The sequence below is a fragment of the Ascaphus truei genome, unplaced genomic scaffold, assembly GCF_040206685.1.
Source record: "Ascaphus truei isolate aAscTru1 unplaced genomic scaffold, aAscTru1.hap1 HAP1_SCAFFOLD_321, whole genome shotgun sequence".
Lineage (NCBI taxonomy): Eukaryota > Metazoa > Chordata > Amphibia > Anura > Ascaphidae > Ascaphus > Ascaphus truei.
Genome location: NW_027456191.1, coordinates 363,123 through 389,683, shown reverse-complemented (window position 1 = coordinate 389,683; position 26,561 = coordinate 363,123). Strand labels below are relative to the sequence as shown.

The window sequence follows — 26,561 nt, the reverse complement described above, 5'->3', positions numbered from 1 at the left end:
GTGCTTGTAACAGGAACGAGTTGAAGCTATCTGGGCTATTCATACTACACATGACTCTGGCCTCAGAATAGGTGGGAAGAAAAAACTATGGAGAAAGCTTGGAACGGCTCATGATCCAAAGCATACCACATCATCTGTAAAACACAGTGCATTCAGTGTGATGGCATGGGCATGCATGGCTTCCAATGGCACTGGGTCACTAGTGTTTATTGATGATGTGACAGAAGACAGAAGCAGCCGGATGAATTCTGAAGTGTATAGGGATATATTGTCTGCTCAGATGCAGCCAAATTCAGCGAAGTTGATTGGACGGCGCTTCACTTTACAGATGGACAATGACCCAAAACAAACTGCGAGAGCAACCCAGGAGTTTTTTAAGGCAAAGAAGTGGAATATTCTGCAATGGCCGAGTCAATCACCGGATCTCAACCCCATCGAGCATGCATTTCACTTGCTGAAGACAAAACTTAAGGCAGAAAGACCCACGAACAAACAACAACTGAAGACAGCTGCAATAAAGGCCTGGCAAAGCATCACAAAGGAGGAAACCCAGCGTTTGGTGATGTCCATGCGTTCCAGACTTCAAGCAGTCATTGCCTGCAAAGGATTCTCAACAAAGTATTAAAAATGAACATTTTATTTATGATTGTGTTAATTTGTCCAATTACATTTGAGCCCCTGAAATAAGGGGACTGTGTATGAAAATGGTGGCAATTCCTAAACGTTTCATACGATATTTTTATTCAACCCCTTGAATTAAAGCTGAAAGTCTGCACTTCTATTGCATCTCGGTTGTTTCATTTCAAATCCATTGTGGTGGCGTACAGAGCCAAAATTATGAAAATTGTGTCAGTGTCCAATTATTTCCGGACCTAACTGTGTATATCAAAAAACATGTTCTCTTGCTGGTGTTTGTTGGTTGACATGACTATGATGTGTATCCATAGGGGAGCCTCTATCTACTATATATTTCTGAAAGCACTGTATGTCTGCGTCCCTAGCGGCAATCTCATTGGTCCCTTGGCCCGCCCGCCCCCACACCTCTCATTGGCCTGAGGCAGAGTGACGGGCCAAAAAAAAAGACACACACACACACAACCCCCCCCCTCTCACTCTCCCCCGTCAGTTGGACCGCAGCTCACCTTCCACACCCCCCCCCACTCCTCTCCCGGTGCCCCTCACTCTCTCCCCCCTCCCCACCTCACCCAAATCCCCACGCTCCGCAACATCCCCAGCCGCACCATCACCCTCACCGTGCGCCGCTCCCCCTCGCGGCGCGGCCCGGGCCTCCTGCACTCCCCCTCACGTGCGCCGGCTCCCGGACGGAGGGGAAGCGCGGCGCGGGCCTCCCCCTCACGTGTGCCGGGTCCCGGACGGAGGGGAAGCGCGGCGCGGGCCTCCCCCCTCACGTGCGCCGGCTCTGGAACGGAGGGGAAGCGCGGCGCGAGCCTCCCCCTCACGTGCGCCGGCTCCCGGACGGAGGGGAAGCGCGGCGCGGGACTCCCCCTCACGTGCGCCGGCTCCCGGACGGAGGGGAAGCGCGGCGCGGGACTCCCCCTCACGTGCGCCGGCTCCCGGACGGAGGGGAAGCGCGGCGCGGGACTCCTCACGTGCACCGGCTCCCAGACGGAGGGGAAGCGCGGCGCGGGTCTCCTGCCACTCTTGCCCCCCCCGCCAGCTTCCCGAACTCACCTCCTGCCCCAGCCAGATGCCACGGGGTCAAGGTAAGTCACCCACCGTCTCCCACCCACGCACTGTCACCCAGTCACCCACCCACACACCCACACACACCCAGTCACCCACACACCCACCCAGTCACTTTCACCCAGTCACCCACTCACCCACCCACCCAGTCACCCACCCACTCACTCACTTAGTCACCCAAAAACTCACTTAGTCACCCACCCACTCACTTAGTCACCCACCCACTCACTCAGTCACCCACCCACTCACTCAGTCACCCACCCACTCACTCAGTCACCCACCCACTCACTCAGTCACCCACCCACACACCCACCCAGTCACACACCCACCCACACACCCACCCACTCACTTTCACCCAGTCACCCACTTTCACCCAGTCACCCACCCACTCACTCAGTCACCCACCCACTCAGTCACTCAGTCACCCACCCACTCAGTCACCCACCCCACTCAGTCACCCACCCACCCACTCAGTCACCCACCCACCCACTCAGTCACCCACCCAGTCACCCACCCACCCACTCAGTCACCCACTCAGTCACCCACCCACTCAGTTACCCACCCACTCAGTCACCCACCCACCCACTCAGTCAGTCAGTCACCCATTCAGTCAGTCACCCAGTCACCCACCCATTCAGTCACCCAGTCACCCATTCAGTCAGTCACCCACCCATTCAGTCAGTCACCCACCCATTCAGTCAGTCAGTCAGTCACCCACCCACTCACCCACCCAGTCACCCACTCACCCACCCAGTCACCCAGTCAGTCACCCACTCACCCAGTCAGTCACCCACTCAGCCAGTCAGTCACCCACTCACCCACCCAGTCAGTCACCCACCCACCCAGTCAGTCACCCACTCAGTCAGTCACCCACTCACCCACCCAGTCAGTCACCCACTCACCCACCCAGTCAGTCACCCACTCACCCACCCAGTCAGTCACCCACTCACCCACCCAGTCAGTCTCCCACTCACCCACCCAGTCAGTCTCCCACTCACCCACCCAGTCAGTCTCCCACTCACCCACCCAGTCAGTCTCCCACTCACCCACCCAGTCAGTCTCCCACTCACCCACCCAGTCAGTCTCCCACTCACCCACCCAGTCAGTCTCCCACTCACCCACCCAGTCAGTCTCCCACCCAGTCAGTCTCCCACCCAGTCAGTCTCCCACCAAGTCTCCCTCTCAGTCTCCCACCCAGTCAACCCACCCACTCTCCCACCCACTCTCCCACCCATTCAGTTTCCCACTCACCCACCCATTCAGTTTCCCACTCACCCACCCATTCAGTTTCCCACTCACCCACCCATTCAGTTTCCACTCACCCACCCATTCAGTTTCCCACTCACCCACCCATTCAGTTTCCCACTCACCCACCCATTCAGTTTCCCACTCACCCACCCATTCAGTTTCCCACTCACCCACCCATTCAGTCTCCCACTCACCCACCCATTCAGTCTCCCACTCACCCACCCATTCAGTCTCCCACTCACCCACCCATTCAGTCTCCCACTCACCCACCCATTCAGTCTCCCACTCACCCACCCATTCAGTCTCCCACTCACCCACCCATTCAGTCTCACACTCACCCACCCATTCACTCTCACACTCACCCACCCATTCAGTCTCACACTCACCCACCCATTCAGTCTCACACTCACCCATCCAGTCTCACCCAAAACCACCCACCCAGTCACTGACCCCACCCACCCACTCACTGACCCACCCAGTCACCGACCCCAGTCACTGACCCACCCAGTCACCGACCCTGAAAAAGTCACCCAGTCACCGACCCACCCACCGACCCAAAGTCACCCACCCACCCACCAACCCAAAGTCACCCACCCACCCACCAACCCAAACTCACCCACCCACCGACCCAAAGTCACCCACCCACCGACCCAAAGTCACCCACCCACCCACCGACCCAAAGTCATCCACCCCCCGCCCAAGTCACCCACCCACCCACCAACCCAAAGTCACCCACCCACCCACCAACCCAAAGTCATCCCCAAAACCCACCCACCAACCCAAAGTCACCCACCCACCCACCCACCGACCCAAAGTCACCCACCCACCCACCGACCCAAGTCACCCACCCACCGACCCAACTCACCCACCCAACCACCGACCCAAAGTCACACACCGACCCAAAGTCACCCACCCACCGACCCAAAGTCAAACCGACCCAAAGTCACCCACCCACCGACCCAAAGTCACACACCCACCGACCCAAAGTCACCCACCCACCGACCCAAAGTCAAACCGACCCAATGTCACCCACCCACCGACCCAAAGTAACCCACCCACCGACCCAAAGTCACCCACCCACCGACCCAAAGTCAAACCCACCCAAAGTCACCCACCCAGTCACTGACCCAAAGTCACCCACCCACCCACACAGTCACCCACACACTCAGTCAACTCAGTCACCCACCTAGCTGTCAAGGGGGGGGGGAAGCCTAACCCTGTCGTACGCCCCCCCAAAATTACATCCCGGGCAACGCCGGGTCTCTCAGCTACTTTACCATATATTTGATGCATGTGACTTTTTATTTAAATATTGTCACACAGGTAAAAGCCTATATGGGTGTTCGTCACTGAGGAAGACCTCGGAAAAGGTGTCAAAACGTTGGAAGTTTTGTAACGTGGGCAACAAATGAATTTGCTCTTCGATTTATATTTTTATAGACACACAGACATATTATATATATATATATATATATATATATATTTCTGCTATATATAACGTTTAACAGTGTGAGATAAGATCCTAACCCAGACACTATATTGTATACTGAATTTTGAGGGATTAAGAACTGGTTAAATATATCAGCACCTCTTCCCCTAATGCCCATTGCCCTCAGTGTGCTCCTCTGCCAGCTCACCGCATGGCACACGCGATGTCCCAGGGGCGGGGGTTGCGGGGGTTACAGGGGGGGGGGGAGGGGGGTTCTCTCGCAAGGCCTGATAAGAAGTTGGAGTCAACATCTTCATGTGCCTATTAATAGCTTGTGAAACACAGTTCGGGACCTTGGCCTCTCCCCCCCCCCGAGACTTTTGGCATTTCAGGGATTTTTCTGCTCCCGCTGTCCACGCTCGCTCTTGTTTTGCCGTAAGAGCAGATTATTTTATTGGGAAACACACAGTTGGGCTTTGTGTTACGGCAGTGGGGAGTAGGAGTTGACAGGAAATGGTATTTTATTTTGGGCTTACTTCTATGTTAGTAAGAAACTTTTTTTTTTTTTTTTTTTTAAATGACCATGTAACCAGGACTTGGCTGAGCCTGTCCCTGATAGTCTGAAGTCAAGGGGTCACCGTAAAATGGTATATTTTAATTTAAGTTTGTTGCTTATGTATGGATATGTTCGTAAAATTGTTTTGTTTATTTATAATAAAAAAAATACCCTGCATTGCATATAAACCCAGGACTGTCTGAGCCTGTCCCTGTTTCTCTGAAGTTAAGGGGTCACCCTACATTACATATAACGCCAGAACTGTTTGATCCTGTCCCTGATACTCTGAAGTCAGGAGGTCACACAACATTACATCTCCACCCAGGACTGCTTGAGCCTGTCCTTGATACTCTGCAGTCAGGTCACCCTACATTACATATAAACCCAGAACTGCCTGAGCCTGTCCCTGTATCTCTGCAGTCAGGAACTCACCCTACACTACATATAAACCCAGATCTGTGTGATCATGGCGCTGATACTCTGAATCAGGAGGTCACTCTAAAAGGAAGCAGTCACTTTGTTACATGGGTTACCTCAAATATATAGAGCTGAATGTTCTCCTCAATTTCATCCTTGAAGAATTCCTTACACCTGTGAAAAGAATGAGGAGTCGTTCTCCTAAATTCAAGGCGATGTCCACTATTCACTCTCAAGGTTCCTGGGTCCCGAGGATGGCTGACAGACGGTGAGAGACAGTGCCTTAGCTGTGATGGATTTGACACTTTCTGGTCTGAAGATTGATTCTCCTTCACTTCTATTTTCACATCGTCTGCAGAGTTAAGAAATGGAGAGAGCTCAGTATCCTGAGTAACTTCAGCAGCAGAGACACAGCCGGGTAACTACTACCTCTGTGTCCTCGCTTATTTTGCTCAGTGCTCCTGCAAAATAGCTGGACATGTATCTAATAAAGCTACAACTGAAAATGAACACAATCCGATATGGGCCTTGAACTATGTCGTGCATTGGTCACGCTCCACTGGGATATGGACTATGCCTTGTCTTGGTCACTCTCCAGTGAGATATGGACTATGCCTTGTTTTGGTCACTCTCCAGTGAGATATGGACTATGCCTCGTCTTGGTCACTCTCCAGTGAGATATGGACTATGCCTTGTCTTGGTCACTCTCCAGTGAGATATGGACTATGCCTTGTCTTGGTCACTCTCCAGTGAGATATGGACTATGCCTCGTCTTGGTCACTCCCCACTGAGATGTGAACTATGTTTCACCTTGGTCACTCTCCACTGAAATATGAACTATGTTTCACCTTGGTCACGCTCCACTGAAATGTGGACTATCCTGTGTTGGTCACTCTACTGAAATGTGGACTATATCTTGCCTTGGTCACTCTCCACTAAGACGTGAACTATATTTTGCCTTGGTCTTTCTCTACTGAGATATGGACTGTCTTGCCTTGGTCACTCTCCACTGAAATGTGGACTGTCCTGTCTGGGTCAGTCTACTGAGATGTGGACTATATCTTGTCTTGGTCACTCTCCACTAAGACATGAACTATATTTTGCCTTGGTCACGCTCCACTAAGACATGAACTATATTTCACCTTAGTCACTCTACTCAGATGTGGATAATGTCTCGCCCTGGTCACTCTCTACTGAGATATGGACTACTATTTGTCTTGCCTTGGTCACTCTCCACTAAAATGTGGACTATGTCTCGCCTTGGACCCAAAATGTAATTTATGTCTCTCACAATGTCATCCGTCGTGGCTTCCTATTGGCCTACGTGACATGGGCTTTTAAACAACCACAAAGTAACAGGTGGCACCTTCCCAGGTAGATATCTCTGGAATTCAGGAGGTCAGAGCATGCTGATTGGTGGACATGACCGATTAGTCACGTACACACAAGGATGGTGGACACACATCTGTCACCGTTGTGCGTGTAGTTCATGGGCAGGTCAATGAGGGCAAAGCAGGGAGATTGACAGATGCGGAGGTGGATAATGATTATGGGGGTGGGGGACGATGATTATGGGGGTGCCTTGAATTGGGAAGGGTACAAAGGAGAAGGACCTTGCAGTAGGTCTCTTGTAACACTAGAAGATAAACTAACCCCAAACACTGCATCTGTGCCCCAATCCCCCAGCTCCAGGGCACCCATTGCAAAATAACAGGAGTGACCCCAACACTGAGAATATAAAAGGGGGGTGCTATCTCAAGAATGAGGGCTTCAATGAACTCTGTTCAGCTCCGGAGCCCCCCTGCTTCCCATGCACACAAGAGGATCTGCTCCATTTAATGTTATAATGGTTCATCAGAGAGGTGTATGCCACGTCAGAGCAGTAATGCGAAGGGAAGGGGGGCAGAAAAGGCAGAGATACAGAATGGATATTATGATATTATACCATTATAGGAGTGGGACCTATCCCCTCTCTAACTCCCCTTATTCACAATATTACTTGTGGAATTCAATAAAGATGGCTGCCTGTCTGTCTCTCTCCCTGACCGTGGACTTCATGGATATATGCAGAATAAGTCAGCGGGTTTATTTAAGTCCTGGGCTGAGTATTAATACGCTACCCGGGGGGGGGGGGGGGTTGTTCTCAACTCCAGTCCTCAAGATCACCCCCCAAGAGGTCAGGTTTTCAGGATATCCCTGCTTCAGCACAGGTGGCTCAGTCAGCAGGGCACTTCTCCTCAGAAGCGGCCGTGGACTTCAGTTAATTGAGCCACTTGTGCTGAAGCAGGGACTGATTGAGCCACCTGTGCCGAAGCAGGGACCGATTGAGCCACTTGTGATGAAGCAGGGACTGATTAAGCCGCCTGTGCTGAAGCAGGGACTGATTGAGCCACTTGGGATGAAGCAGGGACTGATCGAGCCACCTGTACTGAAGCAGAGATATCCTGAAAACCTGACCTGATATTGAGGGGGGGGGAGGGGGGTCAGGAGTTGTGAACCCCTGCTGTACCCCCTATCCTCCCCTGTCCAGTTGATTCCATCCAAGGCCAGGTTCTGGATTCGGACACAGAACCCTCAGCGGCTCTGTGATAAGGAGACTGGTCAGCTGCTGAGTTAGATGTTCAATCTTTTGCCAGCACTCGGGGTGGGGAGAGGGGAGAGACAGGAGAGTGGAAAGAGAGGGGAGAGAGCGGGGAGAGAGGGGAGGAGGAGGTTCCCAGAGAAGATCTTTCTCTTCTAGATTTATCATGTGTCATTTTCACTTGAGATAAGCCCAAAGGGGAAGATTTGTTAGAGTTCCTGCCTGAAACTGCTGTTTCAGGCTGCGAGAGGCTGCCAAAATGCTGATGGATTTTGGGCACTTTTTTTTCCCTTAACCGTTCCGGCTCCGAAAAGGCTTCTGAATGGGTTTTCACGCTACACCACACATCTCCTCTTGTTCTGACACATGCGGGTGCTGGGAGGGGGGGGGGGAGATGTAGGGGCCCGAGAAAAGTTTCAATGAAAATAAAAGCGCCCGATGAGTTTTCCTCACGCTTGAGTCAAGAAAAGAACGGAGAAAAAGGGGTCGTACGTCGAATTTGATTAGTCCGAGTAGCTAACACCAAATAAAAATCGCAAATTACGCGCACATTCGCATGACAGGTCTGCCCTTCCCATTTATCTTTTAGCATACACTGCCAACCACTGCAGCCAGGGATTCTGGGTAACGACGTGCAAATGAGCACGCAGTGTGACACCTTTTTGCTTCAAGTCCATTTTAACACGGAAGCCCTACAAGCGTATGCCTGCCGCATTACACAGCTTTTCCGCCCCCTACCCCCCGAGTTTAAGAAGTGCAGAGCCGGTAACCCTACGCGCAAACAGCTCTGGCGACCGACGGACGAAATGCGCATGGGCGCTCATAGTCGCAGGACGAGATTGCCTCTCTCAGCATCATCGGCTCAGGCAATGAGGCCACCTGTTTGATTAAATACACCCCCACAGACAGGGAATCCAGATTGAATCGTAGGCTGGGGCGTGAGATTAGAATTATCTTGGACCAGAAATGCTATTTATAGGTGTAATATCTATTGGTAATCCGCTATTCCGGAACATCACGCCAAGCAGGAGTTTTCAACTCCAGTCATAAAGCCCCCCCCCCCTCCCCTCCAACAGGCCAGGTTGTGGGATATCCCTGCTTCAGCATAGGTGGCTCAATCAGTCCCTGCTTCAGCACAGGTGGCTCAATCAGAGGCTCAGTTGACTGAGCCTCTGATTGAGCCACCTGTGCTGAGGCAGAGCTATCCTGAACAGCTGACCTGTTGTGGGGGGCTCGCGAACTGGGGTTGAGCACCCCTGGTTTAAGATCGGGAACACTAAATGGAAACATAGAGACGTATCCGCTGTATTCAGTCCCGCTTTAATGGCTCTTTTTCAAGCAGTATATATATATAAAAACTCCTTGAAAAGGCGCCACAGTGGGCGTGAAACGCGTGGGAGGTTCTGTCGTTCGGTCCTGTTCCTATTTGATGTAGTTTAATAAATTGCTCTTATTTTTCAACGCGGGCGAGTTTCCACCTTTATCCTTCGGAGCGGCAGTCCCTATCGATCCATTCACTTCCTCTCGCTCATTTCGATCGACCGGACGCCATCGGAGGCGAGTCTGCGCAGTGACTATACGCTCAGACTCACAAACTGCAGGACGGTGCTTCCTAGTGAGTAACGCTACTCCACACCGCACACATTGCAGACGTGGGCTCAGGACTAGAGCGCTAAACGGAGGTACATGGCGTAGTGGGGCTCCTCTCCGTCCACACTGGTACTCTATCTGCTCTCATCATACCCCGTAATGTGTCTCCTATCTACCACTCCTTGTATTATACCTCCACCACCCGGCGGGCGGGCGCTCCGCCAGATACGCATTCAATATCTAATATCTTTATATTTTCCCGCTTTCCTGGGGCTCGTATTCGGTTCTTTCTCTTTCACTCTATCAGCGCGTCTGAGAGCAGAGGAATTGGAAATTCTTTTGTATTTGGTAGGTGTTTTAAATGACCTGAAAATGGCACTGAACCCTTTAGGGGATACCTCCGGAACCCTTTCATGGATGCCTCCGGAACCCTTTCATGGATGCCTCCGGAACCCTTTCACAGATGCCTCCGGAACCCTTTCACGGATACCTCCGGAACCCTTTCATGGATGCCTCTGGAACCCTTTCATGGATGCCTCTGGAACCCTTTCATGGATGCCTCCGGAACCCTTTCATGGATGCCTCCAGAACCCTTTCATGGATACCTCCGGAACACTTTCATGGATGCCTACGGAACCCTTTCATGGATGCCTACGGAACCCTTTCATGGATGCCTCTGGAACCTTTTCATGGATGCCTCCGGAACCCTTTCATGGATGCCTCCGGAACCCTTTCATGGATGCCTCTGGAACCCTTTTATGGATGCCTCCGGAACCCTTTCATGGATGCCTCTGGAACCTTTTCATGGATGCCTCCGGAACCCTTTCATGGATGCCTCTGTAACCCTTTCATGGATGCCTCTGGAACTTTTTCATGGATGCATCCGAAACCCTTTCATGGATGCCTCCGGAACCCTTTTATGGATGCCTCCGGAACCCTTTTATGGATGCCTCTGGAACCCTTTCATGGATACCTCCGGAACCCTTTCATGGATGCCTCTGGAACCCTTTTATGGATGCCTCTGGAACCCTTTTATGGATGCCTCCGGAACCCTTTCAAGGATGCCTCCGGAACCCTTTCACGGATGCCTCCGGAACCCTTTCACGGATGCCTCCGGAACCTTTTCACGGATGCCTCCGGAACCCTTTCACGGATGCCTCCGGAACCCTTTCACGGATGCCTCCGGAACCCTTTCACGGATGCCTCCGGAACCCTTTCACGGATGCCTCCGGAACCCTTTCACGGATGCCTCCAGAACCCTTTTACGGATGCCTCCGGAACCCTTTCATGGATGCCTCCGGAACCTTTTCATGGATGCCTCTTGAACCTTTTCATGGATGCCTCCGGAACCCTTTCATGGATGCCTCCGGAACCCTTTCATGGATGCCTCTGGAACCTTTTCATGGATGCCTCCGGAACCCTTTCATGGATGCCTCCGGAACCCTTTCATGGATGCCTCCGGAACCCTTTCATGGATGCCTCTGTAACCCTTTCACGGATGCCTCCGGAACCCTTTCACGGATGCCTCCGGAACCCTTTCACGGATGCCTCCGGAACCCTTTCACGGATGCCTCCGGAACCCTTTCACGGATGCCTCCGGAACCTTTTCACGGATGCCTCCGGAACCCTTTCACGGATGCCTCCGGAACCCTTTCACGGATGCCTCCGGAACCCTTTCAAATCACAAGAATCCTGATAAAGTCTTTTTCTTCCTAAACCTCCCGTTTCTCGTGTGTTCCCCACGACCTCCGCTTTTTGGATTCTAGCGTTAACAAGCCCAGTGATATTGATCATTTCTGGAGATAACTTCACTTTTTGGTGATATTTAATCACTTTCTGGGGCATGCCACTGAGACGTTTCTCTCACGTCGCAAACACGTATATAATTCTTATTGAATTTGGTGGGGGGAAAAAATGTACATGTATCCCTGAGAAGCGGTATATTTTGGCGAACACAAAGCAATGTTAACAGTCTTTATTAAATATAAATTTATTAAATATACCATTTATTGAATGTAGCCTGCCAGGACAATCCTCCTGGATCAACGGACCGGACCGGACAAATGGTGTTCAATAAAGTCTATTTATTCTGGCCAGATTAAACAGCACAACACTCACAAAATGAGCTCAAACTCACCAAAACAAGGGTTATGGGGGGCTGCTAGCTAGGTGCTGGGCGCCGGTTAGGTAGGCTTAACCCAGGACTACGTTCACGTCCGCAGGGGTTCTGGTCTGTCCAGACCTCGGGGACGCAGTTTGCATGAAAGCACTTTCCAAAATCCCAGTCTCTGGCAAAAGCTCCACGTAGATACAGCCGCCATCACAAGAGTCCCGGAGCACAAAGCGAGATTGAATGTCCTGTTCGGTTCGGCACGAGACTTGTTCTGGAGGTGTCTCCGGCAAAGCCTCGAAGCACAGAGCTTACTTATATACCACGCTAACTCCAGAATGACCCCGGAGCTCAGACCGGCTCCCTCCCTTTATATAGTTTCCCCGTCTCCATAGAAAAGCACAGGAAATGGGGGACGCGACCAATCACAGCGCGGTTGATGTGCGTTGGCCAATCACAGAGCGAGGGCTTGCATGTGATGGGCCAATCCAGGCCAATATGATTTTGAACCAGCCAATGGGAACAGCGCCTACGGGGTTCATACCCAGCAACGGTTCCCCTGGCCGGTCGGGTATCTCCTGCAGAGATCGGCGCCTCAGTCTCTGAGATGAACAAAGGCTTTGCTCTTCAACGCCTCCCAGACATGAGTAGCCCCCATCCCCAGTCTCACAGTGCCCCCCATCCCATCTCAGACTGCCCCCCATCCCGTCTCACAGTGCCCCCCATCTCCAGTCTCAGTGCCCTTCATCCTCAGTCTCACACTGCCTCCCATCCCCCCTCACATTGCCCCCCAAATCCCGTCTCCCAGTGCTCCCCATCCCGTCTCAGTGCCCCCCCAGTCTCACAGTGCCCCCCATCCCGTCTCCCATCCCGTCTCCCAGTGCCTCCTATCCCGTCTCACACTGCCCCCCATCTCATCTCAGTGCCTCCCATCCCCAGTCTCACAGTGCCCCCCATCCCCAGTCTCACATTGCCCCCCGTCCCCAGTCTCACATTGCCCCCCGTCCCGTCTCACATTGCCCCCCATCCCATCTCCCAGTGCTCCCCATCCCCAGTGCCCACCATCCCGTCTCACACTGCCCCCCGTCCCCAGTCTCACACTGCCCCCCATCTCGTCTCACAGTGCCTCCCATCCCGTCTCACATTGCCCCCCGTCCCGTCTCACATTGCCCCCCGTCCCGTCTCACATTGCCCCCCGTCCCATCTCACATTGCCCCCCATCCTGTCTCCCAGTGCTCCCCATCCCGTGTCTCAGTGCTCCCCATCCCGTGCCTCCGATCCGGTCTCCCAGTGCACCCCAGTCTCCCAGTGCCCCCCATCCCGTCTCACACTGCCCCCCATCCCCAGTCTCACCCTGCCCCCCATCCCGTCTCACACTGCCCCCCATCCCGTCTCACACTGCCCCCCATCCCCAGTCTCACACTGCCTCCCATCCCGTCTCACATTGCCCCCTTCCCGTCTCCCAGTACTCCCCATCCCGTCTCCCAGTACTCCCCATCCCGTCTCCCAGTGCCCCCCATCCCGTCTCCCAGTGCCCCCCATCCCGTCTCCCAGTGCCCCCCATCCCATCTCCCAGTGCTCCCCATCCCGTCTCACATTGCCCCCCATTCCGTCTCCCAGTGCCCCCCATCCCGTCTCCCAGTGCCCCCCATCCCGTCTCCCAGTACTCCCCTTCCCGTCTCCCAGTACTCCCCTTCCCGTCTCCCAGTACTCCCCTTCCCGTCTCCCAGTGCTCCCCATCCCGTCTCACAGTGCTCCCCATCCCGTCTCCCAATGCTCCCCATCCCTTCTCCCAGTGCCCCCCATCCCGTGCTCCCCAGTCTCCCAGTGCCACCCATCCCCAGTCTCACACTGCCCCACTGCGAGTATTGGACCTCGGTCCCACCCCCATGACCCGTCCCGTGACGCATTGGGTGACGCCCCTCGTGCGAGCGCTGCAGTACTCCTGCCGGCACCGGGCCTTGGCCACCTCCCGTGGCACAACGGAGGACGCTCCTGTCTCCAATACACGGCGTCGCATGACCAGAAACACTCGAGGGGTTAATGCTAACTCCCTTCATTACTCCCCAGCTGGGATACACCCCACCCCTGCCTATCAGTACACAGTCTGTGGGTGATGACTCACTGCCTGCAGCCTTCCCATTGGCTCTCTGTGCTTTAGGCTGAGCATAAACTTGTGTTTATGTACGAAGTGCTTGTCTCAAGCATCCCGCTGCCCTGCCGTTGCCCTGTGCATTCTGCTTGATATCTTGCACCTTTGACCTCAGCTTGTACCTGGACCTCTACCTTCTGGACCTCAGCTACGCACACGTCCATTCTGACCTCTCTACTACTGGACCCCGGCTACGTACAACGAACATCCGCCTTCTCCAATCCTAGACCACGGCGAGTATTAGGACTATCCTGACCTCTCCTACTCTGACCCAGCTACACGACTATGACTCTGCAATCCGGACGCGGTTGCGCGGTTGTTGGTCGGTGTATTCTAACATCCCCACCTCAACCCTGCGGTCCCGTCCTGTTTGTGGTGAGCACTCGTTACACCCCCATCCCCAGTGCCCCCCATTCTCAGTCTCCCAGTGCCCCCCTTATCGTCTCCCAGTGCCCCCCACCTCTTCTCCCAATGCCCCCCATCCCGTCTCCCAGTGCCCCCCATCCCGTCTCCCAGTGCCCCATCCCGTCTCACACTGCCCCCAATCCTTAGTCTCACAGTGCCCCGCAATCCCGTCTCACATTGCACCCCGATCCCGTCTCACACTGCCCCCAATCCCTAGTCTCACAGTGCCCCCAATCCCTAGTCTCAGTGCCCCCAATCCCTAGTCTCACAGTGCCCCCCATCCCGTCTCACACTGTCCGCATCCCCACTCTCATAGTGCCACCCATTCCCGCTCTCACAGTGCCCCTAGCACTGCACCTCCCCCTCCTTGGTCAACCAAACCCCCGATCCCTCGGTGTGACGACTGGGTAAGTATATTACTAATTTAGCACACCAAGGGAACAACGGAATACAGTTTACCGTGACGTACACAGGAATATATTGAATAACGGGTTACAGATACACAAATACATGCTTTTGGGCCCAGATGAGCGACAATAAGATGGGAATACAGGAGCAGCCCCCCATTTCCAGTCAGACGGTTAGGGGTAATGGCTGGTCTTAACCTTTATTATAAGAGCTGTATTGCACCTAGCATCACATGACCTTTTGACATTATGTCCATGGCTAATTCAAGGTGCCATATGTAGGTTCTGCATACTTTCTGTACTTATAAATCCCTTGAATGTCTACATCTGCGTCGCCCCAAAGGCGGACGGATGCCTGATGGGGATCCCCAAGAGCTGCTTCCCTCTGCACAGAACCAGCGTGCTAAGGGTTAATATCTGTATTTGCTTACAGCTGGAATGTTAATGAACTACAAGGACAAAGGACTTTGAAATCACAGCTACATTCAATCTGAGCCCCTTCAGTCTACATCTGCTTCGCCCCTTCAGTCTACATCTGCTTCGCCCCAAAGGCGGACAGCCTTTAGCGCATGCGAAGGGCAGCCAAAGAGTGTGAGCCGTTTGCTGCCATTCGCTGATGTTTGGTGATGTTAAAGCTTCTCTAGTTCAATCTGAAACTCACCAGGCCTTTTATCTCCTGTATCCAATTCTCCAACTCTATCTGTCCATGAAATGCCTGAGATCGGACTCTATAACTATGTTCTTTTAATGTAACCGTGTATTGTTATAACTCTGTGCCCAGGACATACTTGAAAATGAGAGGTAACAATCCTGGTAATTTTTTTTGAAATAAATACATTTATACACCCTGTGGCACCAGTTCTATCCTAGAGACGTACCAAACGTCGACACGAAACAATATAACATATTAAGTAATGTGTGTAACTAGCTACAGGTAGCAAAATACCCCAGCGTCCGCGCTACGCATCGCGATGACACTTGTAGGCCGGGAATCAGCCCTTTTATCCCGGACACACTTCTGGGTGGATTATCAGGGGGCCCCTGCTCTTCCCACCGCGCTTTCTCTTTGCCTGAAGATGGGGCAGTCGGGTTGGGAAGGATTTATTTATCTTAGCCGTTGAGGTGAAAGTTTACCCTGGCTCCGTGCCCATCAACCTTTATCCCAGATATAGCCATAGAGTGGCTAGGCCCGTTGCCAGGCAACGCGCCAGGAGGAAGACCCACTGGCGCGGGGCCTAAATCCTTAGGTGGACGGGCCAGATAACGGGAGGCTGAGGCATTAACTCGTAATATTTTCTTTGTCTCACTTCCCACAAAGGTTTATCCTTCTTACAGCCAACTGCTCTCCGTGAGCTTCCTCTGCCTGTGTCCTGTCTGAGACAGAGCAGGGACAGTGGGACAGGGACACACCGGGAAGGGACAGTGGGACAGGGACACACCGGGAAGGGACAGTGGGACAGGGACACACCGGGAAGGGACAGGGATGGTGCCACACCAGGAAGGGCCCGAGGGACAGGGACGGGACACCAGGAAGGGACAGGGACGGTGACACACCAGGAAGGGACAGGGACGGTGACACACTGGGAAGGGACAGTGACACACCGGGCAGGGACAGTGGGACAGGGACACACTGGAAAGGACAGGGACAGCGGGACAGAAATGGTGACACACCGGCAAGGGACAGTGGGACAGGGACGGTGACACTGGGAAGGGACAGGGATGGTGACACCCCAGGGAGGGACAGTGGGACAGAGACGGTGACACACTGTGGTGGGACAGGGATGATGACAAACAAGAAAGGGCCAGACGGACAGGGGCGGTGACACACTGGGAAGGGACAGTGGGACAGGGAGACACTGGGAAGGGACAGTGGGACAAGGACGGTGACACACCGGTAAGGGACAGGGATGGTGACACACCGGGAAGGGACAGAGGGACAGAGACGGTGACACACCGGGAAGGGACAGAGGGACGGTGGCGCATCGGGAAGGGACAGTGGGACAGTGATGGTGACGCACCGGGAAGGGACAGTGGGACAGTGATGGTGACGCACCGGGAAGAGACAGTGGGACAGTGATGGTGACGCACCGGGAAGGGACAGTGGGACAGTGATGGTGACGCACCGGGAAGGGACAGTGGGACAGGGACACACTGGAAAGGGACAGAGGGACAGGGACGGTGAGACACCGGGAAGGGACAGAGGGAAAGGGACAGTGACACACCAGGAAGGGACAGGGATGGTGACACACCGGGAAGGGATAGGGACAGTGACACACCGGGAAGGGACAGTGACACACCGGGAAGGGACAGTGACACACCAGGAAGGGAGAGTGACGGTGACACACTGGGAAGGGACAGAGGGACAGGGATGGTGACACCAGGAAGGGAAAGGGACGGTGACACACAGGGAAGGGTCAGTGGGACAGGGACGTGACACACCGGGAAGGGACAGGGACGGTGACACACCAGGAAGAGACAGTGGGACAGGGACGGTGATGCACCGGGAAGGGACAGTGACGGTGACACACCGGGAAGGGACAGAGAGACAGGGACACACCAGCAAGAGACAGAGGGACAGGGACGGTGACACGGGGAAGGGTCAGTGGGACAGGGACGGTGACACACCGGGAAGGGACAGGGACGGTGACACACCGGGAAGGGACAGTGGGACCCAAGGAAGGGACAGAGTGACAGGGACGGTGACACAAGGAAGGGACAGAGACGGCGACACACCGGGAAGGGACAGTGGAACACAAGGAAGGGACAGAGTGACAGGGACGGTGACACAAGGAAGGGACAGGGACGGCGACACAAGGAAGGGACAGGGACGGAGACACACTGGGAAGGGACAGTGGGACAGGGATGGTGACACACCTGCAAGGGACAGCGGGATAGGGACGGTGACACACAAGGAAGGGACAGAGTGACAGGGACGGTGACACACAAGGAAGGGACAGAGTGACAAGGACGGTGACACACAAGGAAGGGACAGAGTGAAAGGGACAGTAACACAAGGAAGGGACAGGGACTGTGACACACAAGGCAGGGACGGGGATGGTGACACACACCGGGAAGGGACAGTGGGACAGGGACGGTCACACACAAGGAAGGGACAGAGTGACAGGGACGGTGACACAAGGAAGGTACAGAGTGACAGGGACGGTGACACAAGAAAGGGACAGAGTGACAGGGACGGTGACACAAGGAAGGGACAGAGTCACAGGGACGGTGACACACCTGGAAGGGACAGGGACGGTGACATACCGGGAAGGGACAGTGGGACAGGGACGGTAACACACAAGGAAGGGACAGAGTGACCGGGACGGTGACACACAAGGAAGGGACGGGGATGGTGACACACTGGGAAGGAACAGTGGGACAAGGACGTGTAGGGCAGTTAGGACAGGGAATAATGTATGTGATTGAGTGTGTGTGAGTGTAAGTGTTTGTGAGTGAGTGTGACTGTGAGGGCTTTAGCCTTTAACCCATCGCTGGCCATACTGCTCACTAAATGGAGTAAATATACGAAATGGGACATTTCGCCATCTCAGATCAGCCGCGCGGCATTTAATCACTGCCAATCAGCCGCAGGGGACAGCTTGCCGTCGGCCGTGTCACCGGGAAGGGACAGTGACGGTGACACACTGGGAAGGGACAGAGGGACAGGGACACACCAGCAAGTGACAGAGGGACAGGGATGGCGACACCAGGAAGGGACAGGGACGGTGACACACAGGGAAGGGTCAGTGGGACAGGGACGGTGACACACCGGGAAGGGACAGAGGGACAGGGACGGTGACACACCATGAAGAGACAGTGGGACAGGGACGGTGAAGCACCGGGAAGGGACAGTGACGGTGACACACCGGGAAGGGACAGAGAGACAGGGACACACCAGCAAGAGACAGAGGGACAGGGACTGTGACACGGGGAAGGGTCAGTGGGACAGGGACGGTGACACACCGGGAAGGGACGGTGACACACCGGGAAGGGACAGTGGGACCCAAGGAAGGGACAGAGTGACAGGGACGGTGACACAAGGAAGGGACAGGGACGGCGACACACCGGGAAGGGACAGTGGGACACAAGGAAGGGACAAAGTGACAGGGACGGTGACACAAGGAAGGGACAGGGACGGCGACACAAGGAAGGGACAGGGACGGTGACACACTGGGAAGGGACAGTGGGACAGGGATGGTGACACACCTGCAAGGGACAGCGGGATAGGGACGGTGACACACAAGGAAGTGACAGAGTGACAGGGACGGTGACATACAAGGAAGGGATAGAGTGACAGGGACGGTGACACAAGGAAGAGACAGGGACGGTGACGCACAAGGAAGGGACAGAGTGACAGGGACGGTGACACAAGGAAGGGACAGGGACTGTGACACACGAGGCAGGGATGGGGATGGTGACACACACCGGGAAGGGACAGTGGGACAGGGACGGTCACACACAAGGAAGGGACAGAGTGACAGGGACGGTGACACAAGGAAGGTACAGAGTGACAGGGACGGTGACACAAGAAAGGGACAGAGTGAAAGGGACGGTGACACAAGGAAGGAACAGAGTGACAGGGACGGTGACACACCTGGAAGGGACAGAGTCACAGGGACGGTGACACACCTGGAAGGGACAGGGACGGTGACACACACCGGGAAGGGACAGTGGGACAGGGACGGTCACACACAAGGAAGGGACAGAGTGACAGGGACGGTGACACAAGGAAGGTACAGAGTGACAGGGACGGTAACACAAGAAAGGGACAGAGTGAAAGGGACGGTGACACAAGGAAGGAACAGAGTGACAGGGACGGTGACACACCTGGAAGGGACAGAGTCACAGGGACGGTGACACACCTGGAAGGGACAGGGACGGTGACACACACCGGGAAGGGACAGTGGGACAGGGACGGTCACACACAAGGAAGGGACAGAGTGACAGGGACGGTGACACAAGGAAGGTACAGAGTGACAGGGACGGTAACACAAGAAAGGGACAGAGTGACAGGGACGGTGACACAAGGAAGGGACAGAGTGACAGGGACGGTGACACACCTGGAAGGGACAGGGACGGTGACACACACCGGGAAGGGACAGTGGGACAGGGACGGTAACACACAAGGAAGGGACAGAGTGACCGGGACGGTGACACACAAAGAAGGGACGGGGATGGTGACACACTGGGAAGGAACAGTGGGACAAGGACGTGTAGGGCAGTTAGGACAGGGAATAATGTAATGTATGTGATTGAGTGTGTGTGAGTGTAAGTGTTTGTGAGTGAGTGTGACTGTGAGGGCTTTAGCCTTTAACCCATCGCTGGCCATACTGCTCACTAAATGGGGTAAATATACGGAATGGGACATTTCGCCATCTCAGATCAGCCGCGCGGCATTTAATCACTGCCAATCAGCCGCATGGGGACAGCTTGCCGTCGGCCGTGTCACCGCGAAGGTAAGCAAGTGGCTAGAGGGATTCGAGTTAGTATTTGGGGTTAACTCTAAGGGTTTTAGTGTATGAGGTTAACGGGTTAGGGTAAGGGGGTAAGATTAGGGGATTTAGGGTAAGGGGGTAAGGTTAGGGGATTTAGGGTAAGGGGATAAGGTTAGGGGATTTAGGGTAAGGGGGTAAGGTTAGGGGATTTAGGGTAAGGGGGTAAGGTTAGGGGATTTAGGGTAAGGGGGTAAGGTTAGGGGATTTAGGGTAAGGGGATGAGGTTAGGGGATTTAGGGTAAGGGGATAAGGTTAGGGGATTTAGGGTAAGGGGATGAGGTTAGGGGATTTAGGGTAAGGGGGTGAGGTTAGGGAATTTAGGGTAAGGGGATAAGGTTAGGGGATTTAGGGTAAGGGGATGAGGTTAGGGGATTTAGGGTAAGGGGATAAGGTTAGGGGATTTAGGGTAAGGGGATGAGGTTAGGGGATTTAGGGTAAGGGGATAAGGTTAGGGGATTTAGGGTAAGGGGATATGGTTGGGGGATTTAGGGTAAGGGGATATGGTTGGGGGATTTAGGGTAAGGGGATAAGGCTACACCCCCCCCTTTTACTCTTGACACGCCATTAGACTAGTGACGGCTTTATTGATCCGAATTTAAAGCTGTAATTGCAAATAAAAACATCGTTATTTCCTCCCCAGCTCCCTTAATTGAAAGGATTGATTCCGCAGCCCAGGCAGATAAGAACTTTTACACGGACGGCTGCTTCGGGGAAATGGGACACTGTTCCTTCCGGGTGTTGGATCACTGAACCCCTTGAGTGCCAGGGGGGTGGGAAGGAAACAGCAAAACGCATGCGGAGCGCTGGCACTTAAAATTGTGGGGGGGATGGGGGGGGGGGCAGAATAATATGTTGGCCTACGCCAGGGGTGGGGCAACTCTGGTCTTCAAGGGCCACCAACAGGTCAGGTTTGCAGGATATCCCTGCTTCAGCACAGGTGGCTCTATCATTGGCCAACTCCGGTCTTCATGGTCCACCAACAGGTCAGGTTGTCAGGATATCCCTGCTTCTGCACAGGGGGCTCCATCAGTGGCTCAGACTTTGACTGAGCCACTGATGGAGCTTCCCTGTGCTGAAGCAGGGATATCCTGAAAACCTGGCCTGCTGGTGGATCTTGAGGACTGGACCCTGATCCTGTGCCGGAACGGGATTAGAACCCGGTCCTTGTTTCCCACGGCAAATGCCGGTGCGGGCTGAATGTCCTTGGCCAGTGGAGAGTGGCAGAACCTGGACTGGTGGATCCACATTCATGGGCTGAGACACGCCTGCCAACTCGTTTAGCAACGCAGGCACCGGCGTGATAAAGATCCACTTCTGGTTTCTGTATCCCTATCTGCTGGTCTGGGTCACTATTACAGTCTCGGATTGGCAGGTGTAGTCAAGGGGAACTTTTATCAGGGAGAAAGTCAAAAATAATCCATTCTCCACTCATCTGCTCCTCCCTACGTACCAGCTCTGATCTCCCGCTGTGCCCCTGCCCGTCGCCTGCGCTCTGCCCATACCCGTCTCCTCTCCAGTCCAGGTTTGCCACCTCTCCGGGTCTCAGGTAGTTTCCGCCGGGCTACGGGTTTAGCCCGTCAATCTCCGGGTGGCGGCGGTGTGCTGCGGCGGGGGAGGGCTGCGGCGTCTCCGGCATTCTTCTGCAACCCCCCCCCCCCCCCGCCAACTTCACTGAACATGGCTGCGTTGCCATGGCAAATGGACGCTATGTGACGTCATGACGGCACGCGACCGTGACGCCGCGTAGCGTCATGACGTCACGTAGCATCCAATTGCCATGGAGACGCGGCGTCAACGGCCATGTTCACTGCAGTTGGAGGGGGAGTTGCAGCAGGATGTCGGGAGACGCCGCCGCCGCCGCAGCACGCCGCTAAGTAAGGGGATTTTTTTCTCCAGGTTGGCCATCAGTTGAAGGCGGCAACTCTGCTCTCCGCCCCTTTCACTTCTACTCACCTTAAACCTTTTCCCTCACTGCCCCTTACCTAACACTCACACTCAGTATACACCAAGCGCCCTCTCTCCCCACCTTTAATACAAAAATACAAGGAGCTTTCAATAGAACTATTCATCCCACGGGCAGTACAAAGGACTCGGGTCATCCCTTAAGGCTGGAGGAAAGGAGATTTCACCAGCAACAAAGGAAAGGGTTCTATACAGTAAGGGCAGTTACCGTGTGGGATTCATTACCCATGGAGACTGTGATGGCAGATACAATAGATTTGTTAAAAAAAAAAAGGTTGGACATCTTTTTAGATAGGTATATCCCTGTATACCTTTCCTAAGTATACTTGGGAAGGATGTTGATCCAGGGATTAATCTGATTGCCAATTCTTGGAGTCAGGAAGGAATTTATTTTTCCCCTTATGAGATATCATTGGATGATATGACACTGGGGTTTTTTTGTTTCTCGTCCTCTGGATCAATAAGTAAGTACGGATATAGGATAAAGTATCTGTTGTCTAAATTTAGCATAGGTTGAACTTGATGGACGTACGTCTTTCTTCAACCTCATCTACTATGTAACTATGTAACCTTAAAACCCACCTCTTACATGAAGCATTTCAATATCCTGGACCCGTGGCGACTGTCCCACACCGATAGTCACTCCTACCCACCATCAAAGCCAGGCACTGCCATCTACTGCACCTACCCACCATCAAGGCCAGGCACTGCCATCTAATGCACCTACCCACCATCAAAGCCAGGCACGGCCATCTACTGCACCTACCCAGCATCAAAGCCAGGCACTGGCATCTAATGCACCTACCCACCATCAAGGCCAGGCACTGCCATCTAATGCACCTACCCACCATCAAGGCCAGGCACTGCCATCTACTGCACCTACCCACCATCAAGGCCAGGCACTGCCATCTACTGCACCTACCCACCATCAAGGCCAGGCACTGCCATCTACTGCACTTACTCACCATCAAGGCCAGGTACTGCCATCTACTGCACCTACCCACCATCAAGGCCAGACACTGCCATCTACTGCACCTACCCACCATCAAGGCCAGGCACTGCCATCTAATGCACCTACCCACCATCAAGGCCAGGCACTGCCATCTAATGCACCTACCCACCATCAAGGCCAGGCACTGCCATCTACTGCACCTACCCACCATCAAGGCCAGGCACTGCCATCTAATGCACCTACCCACCATCAAGGCCAGGCACTGCCATCTAATGCACCTACCCACCATCAAGGCCAGGCACTGCCATCTACTGCACCTACCCACCATCAAGGCCAGGCACTGCCATCTAATGCACCTACCCACCATCAAGGCCAGGCACTGCCATCTACTGCACCTACCCACCATCAAGGCCAGGCACTGCCATCTAATGCACCTACCCACCATCAAGGCCAGGCACTGCCATCTACTGCACCTACCCACCATAAAAGCCAGGCACTGCCATCTACTGCACTTATTCCCTCACCTGCTGTCTCTGTAAGTCTCCCAACATACCCCTTAGATTGTAAGCTCCCCGGGGCAGGGATTTCCTTCCCTATTGTCTGACTTAGCTGCACTTATTGTATTATTATAATTCCCTGTACTGTATGGCTTCCTCCGTAAAACATAGGGTTGCCAGGTGTCCGGTTTTCACCCGGACAGGCCGGTAATTCCGATGCCTGTCCGGTATAAAATTGCCATTATAAACTTGCGGAGGGCTGACGGCCGTAAGGCGGCGCAAGGTGGGGAGCGGCGAGGGCGGAAGCGCGAGGGCGGCGCAAGGTGAGGAGCGGCGAGGGCGGAAGTGCGAGGGCGGCCAGAAGGCGGCGCAAGGTGGGGAGCGGCGAGGGCGGAAGTGCGAGGGCGGCCAGAAGGCGGCGCAAGGTGAGGAGCGGCGAGGGCGGAAGCGTGAGGGCGGCGCAAGGTGAGGAGCGGCGAGGGCGGAAGCGCGAGGGCGGCCAGAAGGCTGCGCAAGGTGAGGAGCGGCGAGGGCGGAAGCGCGAGGGCGGCCAGAAGGCTGCGCAAGATGAGGAGCGGCGAGGGCGGAAGCGCGAGGGCGGCCAGAAGGCTGCGCAAGGTGAGGAGCGGCGAGGGCGGAAGTGCGAGGGCGGCCGGAAGGCGGCGCAAGGTGAGGAGCGGCGAGGGCGGAAGCGCGAGGGCGGCCGGAAGGCGGCGCAAGGTGAGGAGCGGCGAGGGCGGAAGCGCGAGGGCGGCCGGAAGGCGGCGCAAGGTGAGGAGCGGCGAGGGCGGAAGCGCGAGGGCGGCCGGAAGGCGGCGCAAGGTGAGGAGCGGCGAGGGCGGATGCGCGAGGGCGGCCGGAAGGCGGCGCAAGGTGAGGAGCGGTGACGGTGGAAACGTGAGGGCGGCCGGAAGGCGGCGCAAGGTGAGGAGCGGTGAGGGTGGAAACGTGAGGGCGGCCGGAAGGCGGCGCAAGGTGAGGAGCGGTGAGGGTGGAAACGTGAGGGCGGCCGGAAGGCGGCGCAAGGTGAGGAGCGGCGAGGGCGGATGCGCGAGGGCGGCCGGAAGGCGGCGCAAGGTGAGGAGCGGTGACGGTGGAAACGTGAGGGCGGCCGGAAGGCGGCGCAAGGTGAGGAGCGGTGAGGGTGGAAACGTGAGGGCGGCCGGAAGGCGGCGCAAGGTGAGGAGCGGTGAGGGTGGAAACGTGAGGGCGGCCGGAAGGCGGCGCAAGGTGAGGAGCGGCGAGGGTGGAAACGTGAGGGCGGCCGGAAGGCGGCGCAAGGTGAGGAGCGGCGAGGGTGGAAACGTGAGGGCGGCCGGAAGGCGGCGCAAGGTGAGGAGCGGCGAGGGTGGAAACGTGAGGGCGGCCGGAAGGCGGCGCAAGGTGAGGAGCGGCGAGGGTGGAAACGTGAGGGCGGCCGGAAGGCGGCGCAAGGTGAGGAGCGGCGAGGGCGGCCGGAAGGCAGTCTGTGCTGAGGCTGGAGCAGACGGTGGCCGGGCGCAGTCAGGACTGGAGGAGAGGACAGCCAATTGGAGGACAGCCAATCGGAGGACAGCGGGGGCGGAGCCACACCCGAGCAGCCCAGAGACCGGTCCTGTGATGTCTGGGTCCTTCAGGAAATAAGGTAAGGACCCAATATGGGGATGGGGGCCAGTGGGAGATGATGGGGGGGAGATGATAATAGGGAGCCAGGGTGAGAAGATGGTGGGGAGATGATAATGGGGGGCCAGGGTGAGAAGATGGGGGGGAGATGATAATGGGGGGCCAGGGGGAGATGATAATGGGAGGGGGGAATAAGATGATAATGGGGGGGGAATAAGATGATAATGGGGGGGGGAATAAGATGATAATGGGAGGGGGGAATAAGATGATAATGGGGGGGGGAATAAGATGATAATGGGGGGGGGAATAAGATGATAATGGGGGGGGGAATAAGATGATAATGGGGGGGGGGAATAAGATGATAATGGGAGGGGGGAATAAGATGATAATGGGGGGGGAATAAGATGATAATGGGGGGGGGGAATAAGATGATAATGGGGGGGGGAATAAGATGGTGATGGGGGCTAGCCTGGGGAGATGAGATGATGATGGGGGTATATTTCATATGTATTGGGGAGGTGGGGGTATATTTTATATGTATTGGGAGGTGGGGGTATATTTTATATGTATTGGGGAGGTGGGGGTATATTTTATATGTATTGGGGAGGTGGGGGTATATTTTAAACGTATTGGGGAGGTGGGGGTATATTTTAAACGTATTGGGGAGGTGGGGGTATATTTTATATGTATTGGGAGGTGGGGGTATATTTTAAACGTATTGGGGAGGTGGGGGTATATTTTAAACGTATTGGGGAGGTGGGGGTATATTTTATATGTATTGGGAGGTGGGGGTATATTTTATATGTATTGGGGAGGTGGGGGTATATTTTAAACGTATTGGGGAGGTGGGGGTATATTTTAAACGTATTGGGGAGGTGGGGGTATATTTTATATGTATTGGGAGGTGGGGGTATATTTTATATGTATTGGGGAGGTGGGGGTATATTTTATATGTATTGGGGAGGTGGGGGTATATTTTAAACGTATTAGGGAGGTGGGGGTATATTTTAAACGTATTGGGGAGGTGGGGGTATATTTTAAATGTATTCGGGGAGGTGGGGGTATGTTTTAAATGTATTCGGGGAGGTGGGGGTATATTTTAAATGTATTCGGGGAGGTGGGGGTATATTTTAAATGTATTCGCGGGGCGGGGGGGTATATTTTATATGTATTCGCGGGGCGTGGGGGTATATTTTATATGTATTCGCGGGGCGTGGGGGTATATTTTATATGTATTCGCGGGGCATGGGGGTATATTTTATATGTATTCGCGGGGTGGGGGGGTATATTTTATATGTATTCGCGGGGCCGGGGGGTATATTTTATATGTATTCGCGGGCGTGAGGGTATATTTTATATGTATTCGCGGGGCGTGGGGGTATATTTTATATGTATTTGGGGAGGTGGGGGTATATTTTATATGTATTCGCGGGGCGTGGGGGTATATTTTATAT

General features: G+C 54.5%; 1 protein-coding gene across 2 annotated transcripts in view; it reads right to left on the bottom strand.

Annotated features, from left to right (window-relative positions):
- The window catches only part of LOC142483330 (uncharacterized), a 64,868-nt gene that overhangs the window by 7,523 nt on the left and 30,784 nt on the right, over positions 1–26,561 (bottom strand). For both annotated transcript variants that reach the window (XM_075583432.1, XM_075583431.1), the window contains exon 2: positions 5,471–5,706. In XM_075583432.1, coding sequence (XP_075439547.1) covers positions 5,471–5,706 — 236 coding nt within the window. The remainder of the gene's footprint in view (positions 1–5,470; positions 5,707–26,561) is intronic.